This window comes from Bombyx mandarina, chromosome 12, assembly GCF_030267445.1.
Source record: "Bombyx mandarina strain Sakado chromosome 12, ASM3026744v2".
In the NCBI taxonomy this organism is placed as follows: domain Eukaryota; kingdom Metazoa; phylum Arthropoda; class Insecta; order Lepidoptera; family Bombycidae; genus Bombyx; species Bombyx mandarina.
The window spans coordinates 13,478,981-13,496,661 of record NC_143219.1 but is presented as its reverse complement, the minus strand read 5'-3'; the positions used below and the strand labels follow the sequence as shown (position 1 = coordinate 13,496,661).

At 39.5% G+C, this 17,681-nt stretch overlaps 1 protein-coding gene across 1 annotated transcript in view; it reads right to left on the bottom strand.

The window, feature by feature from the left end:
- The window catches only part of Plc21C (Phospholipase C at 21C), a 111,803-nt gene that overhangs the window by 24,504 nt on the left and 69,618 nt on the right, over window positions 1-17,681 (bottom strand). The window contains exons 5-9 of the mRNA XM_028184464.2: window positions 15,282-15,467; window positions 10,797-10,988; window positions 9,303-9,485; window positions 6,443-6,705; window positions 1,197-1,360 (exon numbers count right to left, since the gene is read on the bottom strand). Of these exons, the coding sequence (XP_028040265.2) occupies window positions 1,197-1,360; window positions 6,443-6,705; window positions 9,303-9,485; window positions 10,797-10,988; window positions 15,282-15,467 (988 nt within the window). The remainder of the gene's footprint in view (window positions 1-1,196; window positions 1,361-6,442; window positions 6,706-9,302; window positions 9,486-10,796; window positions 10,989-15,281; window positions 15,468-17,681) is intronic.

The following is a 17,681-nucleotide window of genomic DNA, read 5'->3' as shown; positions in this document are numbered from 1 at the left end:
AATCTAAAATCGACAAAAACTAATATTTATCGATGGACATATCGATTTAAATTCCTCCGTTACGTTAGTTAAAACAAATCGATGTTTATTTGTACGAGTCGAAATAAAAATACCAGAAAACGTAAACGTACGTGAACTGAGTATCGAATGATATATCCTCACACCTGCCCGAATCAAAGTAACGCGTGATGATAAAATGTTAGATATAATGCAACAAAAGAAATTATTTTAATAACGCAGACGAGAATACTTCTAACAGTGTTTTATAATAAACGAAAGATGACATATTTAATAAAAGTATTTTTTTGTTTTTGTCCTATGCTGATTGATAGCCTTGAGAGGCTATTTCAGCTTCGCCCTAACGTGTAGGTGAGCTCACGGGGCTCAAGCCGGATTTTCTAACACTGGCCGTAGCAAGAGCAGTACTTCGCAGAATCTACCACCGGATCGACCCACTGAGAAGATCCGGCGTGAAACTCAGTGGGCTGTGTCTGTGGGTCATATATGTACCGCTATTCGACAGGAAATAATCTCGGCGTTGTTTATTGGCTAACGATCCAGCTGATGTACAACTACCCACGTTGAGACATTTTATGACATTGTGGTCATATAACGGCGGTCCCAAGATTGCTTTGCGGCAATAATGGCTACGGCGGTACACGACATTCGTATACTAAACAAGTAGGTAAAAACAGACGAAAGAGAAGTGAGTTTTACAATCATTAAGACTTCGGCCTGATAAAAGTGGGTGAGGTCATTCGCCTTGTGATATTTATGGGGTCAGGTAACCTCTAAGCACACAATTAGGCAGCATTAAGTCCTAGTCAGAATAGACTGGGCTAATTTTCTAATCGTTAATAGACTAATCTAGGTTAGACTTTGTCATCACGTGATGGAAAATGAAACAAAGCCACTGGACGTAACTTCTCGGTTCTCTAAAATCTCAGTAAATGACCACCATTATACTGAGATTATATTTCATCCCATATCATCTCATCTCATTTAATTTCATCTCAGTTGATTAATGTCTCAAATTAATCATCTTCATTTCATTTAATATCATTTCATTTCATTTCACTCTATATTATCATTTTTCATAAAAATAAGAATATAAATTAAAGTAATATAAATTAAAGTAGGTCATAAAATCTCTTAAAAAACAATAATCACGTGGCCGCGGTGCGGTGGCTACTCACAGTGGCGTGGGTCATCTCGCCGTTCCCCTGCGTTGTCAGCTCGGCTCTCTGCTCGCACTCTTCTATCGGCGGTGTGTCCTCCTTCTTGTGATGGTGATGGTGCTTCTTTTTGTTCTTAATTATTATTTTGTGCCGTAGCAACGAAGGCGGTGGAAGTTCGCCTCCTGTTTAACAATAATACGCGTTTCCCCTAAATACATTCAAATAGCAGTATTTTAATTAGTCTAAATGAGCGGACGAGCTCACGGGCGTCTGGTTTTAACGCAGCTTCTGTGCAGAAATATACCAGCAATATATACATACCACTGCGCTCGCAATACGCCCTGATACCAAGAGGTTTATACTACTGGTAGTGGGACCTCTAATGAGTCCGCACGAGGAAGTAGAGATACCACCACCCTACCGATTTCTGCCGTGAAGCAGTAATGCGTTTCGGTTTGAAGGGTATGGCAGTCGTTGTACTGTAAAAACGGAGACCTTAGAACTCACATCGCAAGGTAGGTAGCAGAATTTACGTTGTAGATGTCTATGGGTTCCGGTAACTACTTAATACAAGGTGGGCCACGAGTTCAATACCAAACAAAATATATCCAAGTATGTCGGATATCAGAGTGTAATCTATACTAATATATAAATATCTACAGCGGTTTTTACGGATGTTCCGCTATAACTACTGAACCATGCATCCGATTGACTTGAAACATGGTATCCATGTAGAAAATATATGTACTTAATGGATAGGCTAATATTTATATGAGTGTTGGACTCCCTAATAATAATGACAACAAATAATAATGTTAATTTTAAATGCCCAGCGAAGCGGGCGAGTACGGCTAGTCTCTATATAAGTCTATAACATCTATCAGCCTAACCAAGCGTCATCCAATGCTCACTGCGACCGGTCGTGGGCTGACCGTGGTATCCTGCAACCTTTGATACGTCAGCAGTCGCCGCTCAAGAGCTTTTTAACTCCAGCGACTGTTCTACGAGCAAATTGCACTGCCTACTACCCCTTCAACCTCGTAATGGTTTGGGCTCTGTCGGACATCATGGTTCTGTTACGATTTTTTAATTTTTTTGTTGCTTAGATGGGTGTACGAGCTCACAGCCCACCCGGTGTTAAGTGGTTACCGGAGCCCATAGACATCTACAACGTACATGCGCCACCCACCTTGAGATATAAGTTCTAAGGTCTCAGTACAGTTACAACGGCTACCCCACCCTTCAAACCGAAACGCATTACTGTTTCACGGCAGAAATAGGCAGGGTGGTGGTACCTACCCGTGCGGACTCACAAGAGGTCCTACCACCCGGAATCCTCCTCATTCCCGAACGGTAAAACATTACCTTATGCAAAGTAATTTTTTAATCAAAGCACAGCACGGCCTTCTTTCACTAGCTAATTATAAAACAATCCTTTATACTTGCATGAATATAATATGAAAACATTAAAGTATCATAGATCACGAACGAGTTGTTTGTAAAACAGTATGCCCGACGACAGGCATTATTATATATTTAACGATCTCATAAAATGTTTGTTTATTTATATTAGTCAACGCGACGCTTAAGACGTACACCGAACACTAGAGCACCGGAGTTTATTATTATTGTTATTAAATTCGTTTATTTCAGATAAAATATTAATCCTCATTAATGTTAGTAACAGTGATTTCTTAAAAACATGTTAATAAGGACACAGTAACAAAAGAAAAGAACAACATACATACAATTACAATAGTTTCCCATTACGAGCACATTTTGTGGACCTCTCTACAATGATTGAGCAAAGGTCCATCTAATCCCGAAAACATAATGGCCAGGACGCTGTTCATTTAGTTTAAATCAAATCGTAGAGGCGAAACTACAAAATCTATCATTAGGTCGCAGCACACCTCAATAATCTAAGCATAACTGGAACAGCGATTTCATGGGATATAATATAATCAAATACAATTCTATTTTGACGAGATTATTAGTTCGTCCCTGCCCTGAATGAATGTAAAAGAGACGTAATTAAAATCAATAGTTTACTGGATTTATAAGAATGACCGAACCGGTGAAACTGCCTAAAAATCAATATTCGAAATACAATTCTATTTTGACGAGATTATTAGTTCGTCCCTGCCCTGAATGAATGCAAAAGAGACGTAATTAAAATCAATAGTTGACTGGATTTATAAGAATGACCGAACCGGTGAAACTGCCTAAAAATCAATATTCGAAATACAATTCTATTTTGACAAGATTATTAGTTCGTCCCTGCCCTGAATGAATGTAAAAGAGACGTAATTAAAATCAATAGTTGACTGGATTTATAAGAATGACCGAACCGGTGAAACTGCCTAAAAATCAATATTCGAAATACAATTCTATTTTGACAAGATTATTAGTTCGTCCCTGCCCTGAATGAATGTAAAAGAGACGTAATTAAAATCAATAGTTGACTGGATTTATAAGAATGACCGAACCGGTGAAACTGCCTAAAAATCAATATTCGAAATACAATTCTATTTTGACAAGATTATTAGTTCGTCCCTGCCCTGAATGAATGTAAAAGAGACGTAATTAAAATCAATAGTTGACTGGATTTATAAGAATGACCGAACCGGTGAAACTGCCTAAAAATCAATATTCGAAATACAATTCTATTTTGACAAGATTATTAGTTCGTCCCTGCCCTGAATGAATGTAAAAGAGACGTAATTAAAATCAATAGTTGACTGGATTTATAAGAATGACCGAACCGGTGAAACTGCCTAAAAATCAATATTCGAAATACAATTCTATTTTGACGAGATTATTAGTTCGTCCCTGCCCTCAATGAATGTAAAAGAGACGTAATTAAAATCAATAGTTGACTGGATTTATAAGAATGACCGAACCGGTGAAACTGCCTAAAAATCAATATTCGAAATACAATTCTATTTTGACGAGATTATTAGTTCGTCCCTGCCCTGAATGAATGTAAAAGAGACGTAATTAAAATCAATAGTTGACTGGATTTATAAGAATGACCGAACCGGTGAAACTGCCTAAAAATCAATATTCGAAATACAATTCTATTTTGACGAGATTATTAGTTCGTCCCTGCCCTGAATGAATGTAAAAGAGACGTAATTAAAATCAATAGTTGACTGGATTTATAAGAATGACCGAACCGGTGAAACTGCCTAAAAATCAATATTCGACTAGATTTGAAAGGTCACTGCGCTTAGTGTGAGTTTATTAACGTTCTCGATCGCGTAAAAGTTTATTGAAATTTGTATGCAGTTGGAACAGGGCCCCTAGCGGCAAACGTAGGCAAGTCTTTCAACTCAACATACTTTGAGTTAACTTTTACGCTATCGAGAACGTTAAAAAACTCGCACTAATCGCACAGATGATCGAATCGATGGTATTGCCCGAAATCATACATCTGTGTTCTTGTCTTTAATAAATGTCGTTAGTACGATTTAGGGTTCTGTTGAATTTCTCCTATTCTATGATAACTATTGCTACACGACATGAATGCGATGCTGCCCCGAGCTAATACTAAGCTATCATTCATCCGAGGTGAAGGTATCTACAAATCGTTTCCCAAGCTAAATTACTGATGGTAAGGGGTGATGGGTAGATACCGCCACCCTGCCTATTTCTGTCGTCAAGCATTTACGTTGTTGACGCCTATGGGCCCTCATGATCACTTAAGACCAGGTGGGTCGTGAGCTCATCCATTTGTCTAAGCAATTAAAAAAAATCTTAAATTTGACACTTGCAAGTCGTAGATTTTGAGACAGCAAGTAGTTCTAGAAAAAACAATGTTTTCGTTTTTTTTACTAGTTTAAATGGTCAGTCGCTCTTAGAACAATTAGTTTTGAATGCCGAGTGAGGCAACTGTAGACACCCCAAAACTGAATATCGGAGATATATGAGGTTGAAATCTGGATAGCCTTAGATAATTGTGCTATTTAATGTTTTTGGGACTGAGAAAAAGATAACATTGTGGAATAAATCCGAAACCGTTGATACACTTTTAGATCCTCACACACTCGAGATTCTCATGTACAAATTGATTAACAACATTCACAAATTTTCCCTTTAAGTACCGGCACCGTGTTTTAGTTTTTTATGGCAATTTTTTTCATTTTTTTCTCGATGCACCCGTTGCCTCACTTCGAACGCCAACAGATGGCGCTTATAGTGGACGGAATAAAGAAAACGAAGTTGCAACAGGTTATACTATCTATTAAAGGTTTTTTTATTGCGTAGATGGGTGGACGAGCTCACAGCACACCTGGTGTTAAGTGGTTACCGAAGCCCATAGGGGTCTACAGCGAAAATACCGCCACCCACCTTGGGATATAAGTTCTAAGGTCTCAAGTATAGTTACAACGGCTGCCCCAACCTTCAAACCGAAACCCATTACTGCTTCACGGCAGAAATAGGCGGGGCGGTGGTATCTACCCGTACGGACTCACAAGAGGTCCTACCACCAGTGATTACGCAAATTATAATTTTGCAGGTTTGATTTTTTATTTATTTTTATTTTTATTTAATATATTTTGTACACACAGGTGTTAGGAAAGACACGACAATAAGGATACAGAGTACAAGAGCACTACTTATTTCATGTTGAAATCTTTTCCAGTAGGCCCGCAAAAGGAAAGAAGAATTAGGAACACAAACCTAGTGCATACAGTAAACATTACATATAATTATATATACATTTTACAAGATACAAAACAATATATATACATACAAATATTTTTTTTTTTTTTTTTGGATGGACGAGCTCACAGCCCACCTGATGTTAAGTGGTTACTGGAGCCCCTAGACATCTACAACGTAGACCACAACGTAGCGCCACCCACCTTGAGATACAAGTTCTAAAATCTCAGTATAGTTACAACGGCTACCCCACCCTTCAAACCGAAACGCATTACTGCTTCACGGCAGAAATAAGCAGGGCGGTGGTACCTATCCGCGCGGACTCACAAGAGGTCCTACCACCAGTCATTACGCAAATTATAATTTTGCGGGTTTGATTTTTATTACACGATGTTATTCCTTCACCGTGGAAGTCAATCGTGAACATTTGTTGAGTACATATTTCATTAGAAAAATTGGTACCCGCCTGCGGGATTCGAACACCGGTGCATCGCTACATACGAATGCACCGGACGTCTTATCCTTTCAGCCACGACGACTTGCAAAAATGTTTCTCAAACCAAATAGCCTTTCACGCCTCGGTATAAACTATTTACCTGGTTCCAACTGGTGCGAGTCCAGAGGTTTATCGAGCAGCATGTCCCCGAAAATCTCTCTACAGTAGTTGGCTATCTTCGCCTGCTGGCGCGGGTTGCAGTGGTTCTCGAAACTCAAAATAACCGGAAAATCGGAAGTCTTGAAGGCGCTCTCCGCTATCGCCTCCAACACTTCCCTGGCGCTTATCTCCGGCACGAACGTGTAACCGTGAACGATGACCGGCTCTTCGGTTCGACCATTCCAGAAGTCCAACTCCACGCATCTGGTTCAAACATCATAAATTGGGTTTACACCAAGCCAATACAAAAACCAACGCCTTCAACCAGAGACTTTTACTGGTGGTAGGACCTCTTGTGAGTCCGCACGGGTAGGTACCACCACCCTGCCTGTTTCTACCGTGAAGCAGTAATGCGTTTCGGTTTGAAGGATGGGGCAGCCGTTGTAACTATACTCGAGAGCTTAGAACTTATATCTCAAGGCGGGTGGCGCATTTATGTCGTAGATATCTATGGGCTCCAGTAACCTCTTAAAACCACGTGGGCTGTGAGCTCGTCCACCCATCTAAGCAATAAAAAAAAGACACAAACTTTCCGAGCTTCTCTTTTGACCATATTATAGACGCACGCTTTAATTTTAATCTCTTGAAATCAGTTCAGAATCCGAACCCTAATATTTTGAACAATGCAAGAAAATTTCGAAATAACAGAAAAGGAAGGATATTTTAAACATTTTTAATCCACATAAAAACGTTATAGATATGCTTTTATTAAATATTTATTACGTTACATTCAAATTGTGTTCTGCCGAGTAAATAAATATAAATAAACACGTAGTATTTTGTACGTTTTGTCGAATCATGCTGATCGTCTCCGTCCAAGAAAACCGAAAAATGTTAAGATCGATCTCATCTAACCCCTATTTTGCTGTCGTCTGTCTCTCTGTTTGGTTGTCTATTTATAAGGCCAGGCTTATTTAAATAACCTACAATTTTGTGGTCTAAAATAAAAATTAGACACAGTAAAAAAGTAGTTGCAATGTTTTAATTCCAGATCAGCGATGCAACTTGAAATTTCGGTACAAATTTTTCATAGAATATTTTACACTGAGCGAATCCTAAGAATAAAAATGACAGTGAAAATTGTCCTGTCAATCAATGACCTCTTGATATCTACCGCTAACCTACGAACTCTTTCGGCCAGATCCACAAATCCAGACCGAACATTCCGTATCAATATTTAATCATAGCCGTTTTCAGTTTTTTTTTTTCAAACACAAAAACTCGGCTCGGTTATAGCGCGGCGAATGATTTACGATCGGACGTTTCGTACCTAATCGATTTCACGGAAGAGCGAAGGTTGCGGTCGTTACGAACTGTTCCCCCGTTACGAAAAGAAAATACATCTCTATTAATCTGCCGTCTTATTAATCTTAAATATTAACCAATTCCTATCGTCAACCAATATGTAGATTTTCTTTTGCTTTGTTAAGTTCTAAGACGAGCTTACACAGATGAAGTTCTTACAGATACCCAAAACATAAACATAAAACATTTTTTACTGGTAGTAGGACCTCTTGAGATTCCGCGCGGGTAGGTACCACCACCCTGCCTATTTCTGCCGTAAAGCAGTAATGCGTTTCGGTTTGAAGGGTGGGGCAGCCATTATAACTAACTATACTTGAGACCTTAGAATTTATATCTCAAGGTGGGTGGCGCATTTACGTTGTAGATGTCTATGGACTCCAGTAACCACTTAACACCAGGTGGGCTGTCAGCTCGTCCACCTATCTAAGAAATAAAAAAAATAAAAAAAAACACGTTTGCTTTTGGACTCTAAATAAGCGAGAACTTGCAAGTGCATTAATTAGCTAGTCGGTCAACTAATAATCGAAATGTCGGAAAAAGAGATAATCGTGGAATCGACTCGAAGTTGTAATAGCGATTCGTATTCAACTCGATTTGCGTCAACATCGTGGTATTTTTAATGTGGAAATGTTTGACCATTTTAGATTATACCATCGCTATATCTCATTAATCAATTAACCAACTCAATAATTGTAAAAACCATTAAAATATAGTAATATTTCCAATAAACTAATGTGCATTTTCATTGTTTAACCAGGCCATTACGATGGGCGATATAATAACGATAAAACAAACATTCGATAGCGCGCTAATTGGATTAACTATTAAAACCTCATCGACTGTATGGAGATTTTTTTCATAAACAAATTAATAGGCGCCGTAATGAATGCGTTTGTAAATAATATTAAAAACCGATATCAGGACCTGATACAGTTTTTTAATGGTAAAAATTTTAAATAAAAAATACTTTTATCAACGTAGACCATTTATGGATCACTTTCAGATTTTATCAATTGTAATTCCAAAACGATTTTTTCCCTACCTATTTGCTGGTAGCCTAAAGAGCTATTCCAAATGCGTGGATGGGGAAGTGAGCTCACGGGCTCAACCTGAGAGAATTGGCTAACATTAGCCCTAGCAAGAGCAGTGCTTCTCGGAATCTACCACCGCATTGGAATCGCCACAAACGGTAAAGAAACTCGGTGGAAAAATGAAAAGTGGCGGGAGGAGTGCAGAAAGGAGACGGCAGGATAATCTCAAACGTTTATTCTGACCATGGAACAAATTATAATTAATTTTAATTTATTTTTAAATTGCGTCCGACACAAGCGATGACTACCTTCAAATTCATGTAAATAACCTACCTACTGTAAATAAGTACCGTCATCAAGCATAAACCTGAAAACATGTCGGCAAACTACTACAATAAGCACTTCAAAAACCCAACCAATAATAAGTATAATTCGATTAGAGATAAGAATGAAATTTGTACAAACCTGCACCCGGCTAGCAAGCTCTGCCTGTATATCTCGACGCTAGACTTGCCAGTTATCTGATGGCCGGTTAGATACGTGTTATGTGAGCTGTTGATGAAATAATGAGCTAATGGCTGATCCATATCGTCGCACAAATCCAACTTGTTTGGTGCCACTATAGGATTGTCTTCAGACATTAGGAACCTGAAAACCAAAGTGATGTAAACTGAGGGTAAATATACATTTTGTTAGATCGCATTCAAAATTTAAACTGTATTTGTAAAGCCGACCTAAGTTTAATAAAGACGACCGTATTTATTGTTTTTAATAAAGATTTAGGGTCCGTTCACACAGACCGGATCGTATACGTTTGGAATTGGCCAGAGCGGAGCCGCCAACTATGTATTTCACATAGACCGGCTGGAAGAGATCTGAAAGCGGATGCGCACACAATACAAGCCGATCGGCTACGCGAGCGAGAAAGAGCACGCAATCGAAGCCGGTCAGCTCCTCTTATTATTTCACACGTAGCGCATTCAACTCAAGCATTCTTAATGACAAAAAAGTGCACATGCAAAAATAAACTTTACCGCAATTACTCAAAACTCTGTTTCCCACGTGATAAAAATCTGCTCTCCTCTCCGAGCCGGTCGTGAAAACGGAACCTAAAACTTTTTTTTTTTTTATTGCTTAGCTGTGTGGACGAGCTCACAGCCCACCTGATGTTAAGTGGTTACTGGAGCCCATAGACATCTACAACGTAAATGCGCCACACACCTTGAGATATAGTTCTAAGGTCTCTGTATAGTCACAACGGCTGCCCCACCCTTCAAACCGTGCGACACGTGCGACGCGACTTTTTTTTCCTACCTATGCTGATAGCCTTGAGAGGCTATTTCAGCTTTACCCTGGCATGTAGAGCTCAAACCGGAGTTATTGCTAATACTGGCCCTAGCAAAAGCAGTGCTTCGCAGAATCTACCATCGGATCGGAAACGCGACCCACTGAGAAGATCCAGCGAGAAACTCGGTGGGCTGTCTCTATAGGTCGTCAGCTACATTTCGCTTTAAGTTGCGAATTTACCAAACGTTAAATTAACAAAATTGCAATCAGTTACATGTAGTTAATTTATTCTATAAGAGCTATATTTGCTGATATAAAACATATTTTTATGTTTTCCTTTATCCTTCTTTGCCGATTAGAACGGAGTTTGCGGAACAGTTTGTTGTTGTTTCATTTTAGTCCAAGATTTACAATCGGCCACATTTCCGGCACTTTCTTTAAGAATATTACACCTTGGACATCAGAATAGGGGAATTAGTTAAAATGTCACAATTCTACTACTGCAAACAGATGAAGAATTAATACTTATACCACGAGGTAGTCGAAGTCGCACACCCAACTTCTAAAGAAGATCCGAAAAATCTATTAACACAAGACATCATTTAAACTCCTTCACGTCACCTCCTTTACTAATACAAACTATATCCTAAATTAGTATTTTGAATAATTTACCTGAGGAATCCATCGAAGGTTAGCTGCGATCTTTGCTGATGATACTTATTGTGTTCGTAAGCTTTTATGAGGTCTTTCGCTCGCTGGAGATCAGCGTACGGATGCAATATCTCATTGAGACGTGGGTCCCTTTGCACGTCATTTAAGAAGTCGACTAATTGAGTCGCTGATAGATAAGGTTTTCCGTCCGTTCTGAAAGAAAAGAAAAAAGTCAAAGAACTAATAATAGGACAACCTTTTTTCAATTTGTCATCTTGACAACGGCCATACGGAGCTCTGCCTCGGTCCTGAACAGAGCTGACGAGACTAACTCGACGGTTTAAGCCATATAAAATGTCGAATACATTTTGCTTTGAGTTACGGACATGGACTGCAATGAAAATCTCATTGACCCTAATACAGTTTTAGAAATACTTGGGTACTAGTTTACGAATAAAAAAGATAAATCATTGATCTATTGATTATCATATAGATGATCAGTACAGTTAATGCAACCTCATCCATGCCCAGTGCAAATGACAAAATCTCATTTGATTTATTAAGAGCCGTAAACAACATGCAGTTTTCCGATTCGAATACATTCCTCACTGAAGTTTTCCATCTCTATTTTATCTCTATATATAAAAATGAATTGCTGTTCGTTAGTCTCGCTAAAACTCGAGAACGGCTGGACCGATTTGGCTAATTTTGATCTTGAATTATTTGTGGTAGTCCAGAGAAGGTTTAAAAGGTAGATAAATATGAAAATGCTCGGAATTAAATACAAATAACAATGTTGTTTTTCCCTTGATGTGTCCCCCGTCGGACGGATTCCTTTTGTTCGTTTTATTTTAATACAAATGTTCAGGTCTTTTATTTATCGATTGAGGCACTACGAAGTCTGCCGGGTCAGCTAGTTTTTAATAAAATTAATTAAGCTAAGTTTGATAACTAGAAAACTTGTTAACGACAAAATGTTCAGACTCAAAGAGAACACTTTTTAACTAACAAAGTTCTTGGTCGAAAGTTATCCCCTGTTGAACTGCCGATAATGCTGTTCTTTAGTTATCGGGAGAAAAAGAAAAGCAAGACACGAAGCGTATTTTTCAATAACAAAATCCGAACTATTTGGAACTCTAGGGACGGAAAATTTAAAGAGAAAGTTTTTTATGTGAATATTATAAGGTTGGATTCACATTCTAGTCTATTCAATACAAATTTGTTATTTTATTTTCGGATCACGGACCTTTTGTGTTATGTTACAAGGCAGAGACACTATAATTTTTTAATGCCTCCATTGCTTTAGTCACTAGAATCCCTGATTACGATTAGTTACAGGTAACAGCTTTACGTTGGATGTACTGTTAACACCACTTTTTTTTCCTACCCATTGGCTGGTAGCCTAAGGGCTTATTCCAGCTAAGCGCGGTCGGGTAAGTGAGAGAGAATTTGCTGACTAGCCTTAGCAAGAGTCTAATTGTAGGTTCTACCACCGGATCACCGAAATCGCGACCCACTGAGAAGATCCGGCGAGCAACTCAATGGGATGTGCCTATGGGTTAATTCGCTCGTCGAACTTATCGTCGTAATCGGCGAGTTCGACGAGGATGGTGACCGGTGCGTGAGGGTCCTATTAGCACCGAGAGTGAATCCAGGGGGATCTGACTAGACATATTTCGGCTTTGCGTTGCCCCGTAGCGGTCGGATAAGTAATAAGCGGTGGCCACGATAAGAGCGTTTTCGTGTCGCGCTGCTTTGTCGAAGTAGCGTTCTGACGCTTCCTTAAGATACGTATCGATACTAAATTTAGGTCGACGCGAAGATCTATATTCCTTACATACCACAGTGCTGCGACAGCTATCCTGCAGAAACGGGATTGGATGACTTGGAGAGAGTTAAAGTTTGTACGGGCCGCGTGAGCGAACACTACACTTGCATAGGTCATGACAAAACGTATGCAAGTTTTGTGGAGCGTCACCTTGTTATGAAGGGACAATTTACTTCGCTTGGAAGTCATAGGGTAGAGTCGACTGAGTAGGAACGCGCCTCGATCGCGTACCGACTTAATGTGGGGCCCGAATGTCATCCCCCTGTCGAGAGTGACGCCTAAGTACTTAGCCTTCGAAGCCCACGGTATGGGCTGGCTGGCCAAAGATTTTAATGGCGGGAATGGAGTTACCACACCTATTTGATGACGAGATACTAGCAGTAGTGTCAGAAGGACTAACTCCACTCAGGCCCATCCTTATCTATGTCATAAATAAAAATAATAATACAGAAGGTAATGCTTGCTTGGGTCCGCTGATTGTGGAAAGCAAAACTTTTAGTTTATCTTGGAGCCAACTTGAAGATGTCTTAATTTCACTTGTATAAATAATTACTTTTGCGCGCAGAAAGAAACAAGTACCACTGACTTCTGTGTACATTCACAGTGCTGTTTACAGTATGTCTCTCATTTTGTAGCATTTTGTTTGCTGTAAACAGCTTACGACCCAGCTTGAGAGATGCAAGACGATGAAGTTTCTATTTATAATATAGGTATATATAGCTGTCCCCTCCTTCAAACCGAAATAGGCAGTAACGTGCTATCTACAGGTATCGTCGCATTACTCAAAGTACCCAAAGTCTTATCCACTAACGCACGGATGGTTTAAATGTGTAATGTTTTTGCTGCAAGTATTAATGAAAAACGTTACGAAAAAAAAAAAAAATATTGAAGGATTACTGGTGGCTCGGAGGCCTTTCCAGTTTCATCAGGACAGGTGGGCGAACAGAGGCTCAGCCAGGGGGGTGGGATTTGCTAACAGCTGATCGAGTGCCTCCGAAGGAGACCTAAGAACTCAAGAGCGATTGCTTCGCGAATGAATCTACTACCGGATAGGAATCGCGACCCGCTGAAAAGAACCGGCGAGAAACTCAGCGGGCTGATGCGTGGGTTAGGTTGCACGTCGACATCTTTGTCGAGCTCGTCGAGTACAGTTACCGGGGTCCCTAAGCCTGCTCCTAGTGTTAGAGCTGAGGGCGTCTAATGCAAAGGTTATTGGATCTGATGGATCCGTAAGGACGTGGCAAAAAAAAACCCATCCCAAAATTGGATGTAGAGTAACACCAGACGGTGACAACAACCTGACCGTGACGACAAAAAACGTTGCTCGAATAAAAAAAATAAAGTTACACGAACCGTAATTGCGATTTATTCGAGAGTCAAAACGATGATTAAGTGGTCTCGACCTCACGGCACTTCATCAATTAAAACAATTCATTCGAGCATATTATTTAACCCCGGTACGGCTTCTGAATTGTTATCAAGTGCGGTCATAACACCCGAGCGGCATCAAATGGCTAATTCGTTTACGTTTTAAAGGAGACCGATAGGTTAAGGCGCTGATTGCTTTTGAAATGATTCTGTTGTTAATCTCATCATCTCAAATAACATGTGATGATTAGTCATAGATTGTACATATGAATATTGAGAATTTTAATTGAATCAGATGAAATCTACTTAAAAGGTGTACGTAAGTCGTGCAAATTAATTAGAACAAAATAAGAGGCAAAAATATTTCACAAAGAGACCGACCCTGATCGGGACTCTAAACCAGACCTTTAAAAAAAACTAACAAATTTATGAATAAAACAACACTTGTTATTCACCACACAATTAAATTATACAACAACTCACCAAGTTAAGTAACTAGCCTATCGGTAAGGCATAATTAATATTTAAAGGCAAACACTGACTCCGTACACTCTGTTCGTTTATTTACTTCGAAAATCTATTCTGAGACTGAGGTCCTAAATAAACTTGAAGAGCTTGGTTGGTTTGGTTTCGCGGACCGTTTGGAGCCTCTGGGGGCTAACGGCGATATATTTAGTACCCCCTGGTAAATTATGAAATTTTCAAATTCAAAATTTTGACGTCCATATCACACCCGGTACTGGGCATAGTCCTAACTAAGCAGATGAGTTTAATGTCGACCTGGGGTACCGCCTTCTTTTAACCCTTTCACTGCGACAGGCCTCGCTGCAGTGGTTCGCAGGAAACGGAGCTTCGTGCTAAAAGTGCGAACATGACCCATCGTGTACAGGCGATGTTTTTCAGCTAGTTACTATAGTCACCCACGGTGTAAAAGCGGGCGTTTAGTGGTAGACGACTTTAGTCCCCAACAGTAGCGAAAGGGTTAACAAAATGCCACCGATATAGTTGGAATATAGATTGGTTAAAATTTTCAAAACTTTTCAACTCTATACAAAGCTAGTAAAAACTAGTGAGTCCGCACGGGTAGGTTCCAGCACCCTGCCTATTTCTGCCGTGAAGCAGTAATGCATTTCGGTTTGAAGGATGGGGCAGCCGTTGTAACTATACTGAGACCTTAGAACTTATATCTCAAGGTGGGTGGCGCATTTATGTTATAGATGTCTATGGGCTCCAGTAACCACTTGACACCAGGTGGGCTGAGAGCTCGTCCACCCATCTAAGCAATAAAAAATAAATAAATAAAAACTTACAGTCCATTAAATATCTTCTGTACTTCGGTTCTCTGCGTGAGACTCTTGTAGAAAGCGAAGAAGTCTTCGAACTGGAACTTGGACTGGCTGATGGTATCGTTCTTGCCCGTCGGCAGACCAGACTCACTGAGCGCTTTCTCCACACGCTTCTTGTCTTCCTTGTTCTGCGCGAATTGGCGGACAATGCTGCAAAAATTGGGTACCTTAGAAAACTTCGAAAACAAAAAAAAATCGGTTGTCTGTAAAGTCGGTTTACTGACGATAGTTGAACGTGACGTCATAACAAAATACACCTCAGAGCGAGGTAACGCCGCATGAGTCATGTTTTTTCGTGCGTGCAGCCGGCTCCATCGAATTATAAGACGTTGTCACGTCAAAAAAACACTCTTTCTAATTTGTTGTTTTTAAATAACAGACAAAGCCTCTGGTCACCTGGTATTACAAGACGAACGAAACTGTATTTGTATGCGAACTAGTATAATAAATTTGTACATAACATAATTTTTTTTTGGCTTATATGGATGGACGAGCTCACAGCCCACCTGGTGTTAAGTGGTTACTGGAGCCCGTAGACATCTACGACGTAAATGCGCCACCCACCTTGAGATATAAGTTCTAAGGTCTCAAGTATAGTTACAACGGCTGCCCCACCCTTCAAACCGAAACGCATTACTGCTTCACGGCAGAAATTGGTTGGGTGGTGGTACCTACCCGCCCGGACTCGCAAGAGGTCCTACCACCGGTAATTACGCAAATTAAAATTTGCGGGTTTGATTTTTATTACACGATGTTATTCCTTCACCGTGGAAGTCAATCGAGAACATTTGTTGAGTACGTATTTCATTAGAAAGATTGGTAATCCCACAGATATAGGTACTTGAAAGTATTTTCTGAAGTGTACCTACCGCGCTCAAGCAGCCGTCGATGCAATCGGAAAACTTTCAACCTACTAAAAATTTAAAATAATCTTGGCCAACACTATCCTGTCTATCGTATAACTTCCCTGACTAATAGTAAACGTGATGAAATCGACATATTTATTTGGCAATCTTCTCGAACCTCACTTAAAATAAATTTAAAATCCGCGAACCATACTGAGCTGTAAGCCTTATTACATTTTTTTTATTTTTTATTTATTTGTCATAATGCTTGTTATTTTATTTTTTAATAAATAAAAGTTAGCCGCTTATAATAATGTGTGTTGTGTTAAACTTTGGACACAGCCGACCTCATGCAAGTTATGTTCACACCCAAAACGATGAATTCAATACTGTACCCATTTTTTCTATTTTAGTTAAATGTTAACATAGATTTTATCCAGTGTGGACCTAACATACGAAAAAGAAATAAATAAAATGATTAGAACAAACAATGAAATAATAATAAGCACGTAACTCAACTTAAGCACGATCAAATTCGATTAGACCTCGCTTATAAATAAAATCTAATACACGTTTCCAGATAACCTAATTCCGAACTAAATGCGACGGGAAATTGAAAGACAGCCTAATGGCTGGGACAATCTAAATATACCTCTTTTATTTCCAGACATGCCTGCCGTACCCTTTAGAATCAATAAAAGGTCGTGTAGAAATTTAGGTGCTTAATTTTTTTCTTATCCCTTTTTTTCATGGACTCACTAGCTGACGGCCTATTTGGTTTTAAGTGGTCACCTGAGCCCCTAGCCAACACTACGTGAAGGCCACACCACACAGCTTATGACGCAATTTTCAAAAGAATGATCAAAAGAAGTTTCAATTGCGTTCTATGACGACTATATAAGTGTGACAATAACAGGTAGGATGATAGGACTAAGCCATGTAAGCTTACAATATGACCTATTTACATCGTAAATGTCAATTGGCGATAAAAGTATACTAAATCCAGTTATCCAGTGAATCGCTCTGTTGCTCTCTATGCGATTACCTAAAACAATTATATTTTTTTCTGTACGAGGGGAGCACTCCTTTCTGTGACGTAATTTTGCAAGCATAGATGCACTTTAACACATGCTAATATAGCAAATGGTAATAATTACGGGTCGCATAGAGGGTAAGCACGCCGTGAGCAGAACACCAGCCAGATCGTCAGATATAGCAAGAGAAGCACTTGGTGGTAGCCTGTACCACGCAGTCCATGCCACCCATGATCGAACACAGTGGAAGAACGTCACATGTGGTCGCGATCCTCAGTAGTGAGGGAACGATATAGAAGAAGAACACATTATTGCTTTACGACAAAAATAGGAGAGTGGCGATATCGATCCAGACTCGCAACTCTCCACGCCATTAGTAGATGATCTATGGCAAATAACGCAGTTTACATTCGCATGGAAACAAACTGTTTCATGCATTCGGATAACGGCTACACTCTGAGATAGAAATACAGGTAGTAAATAGC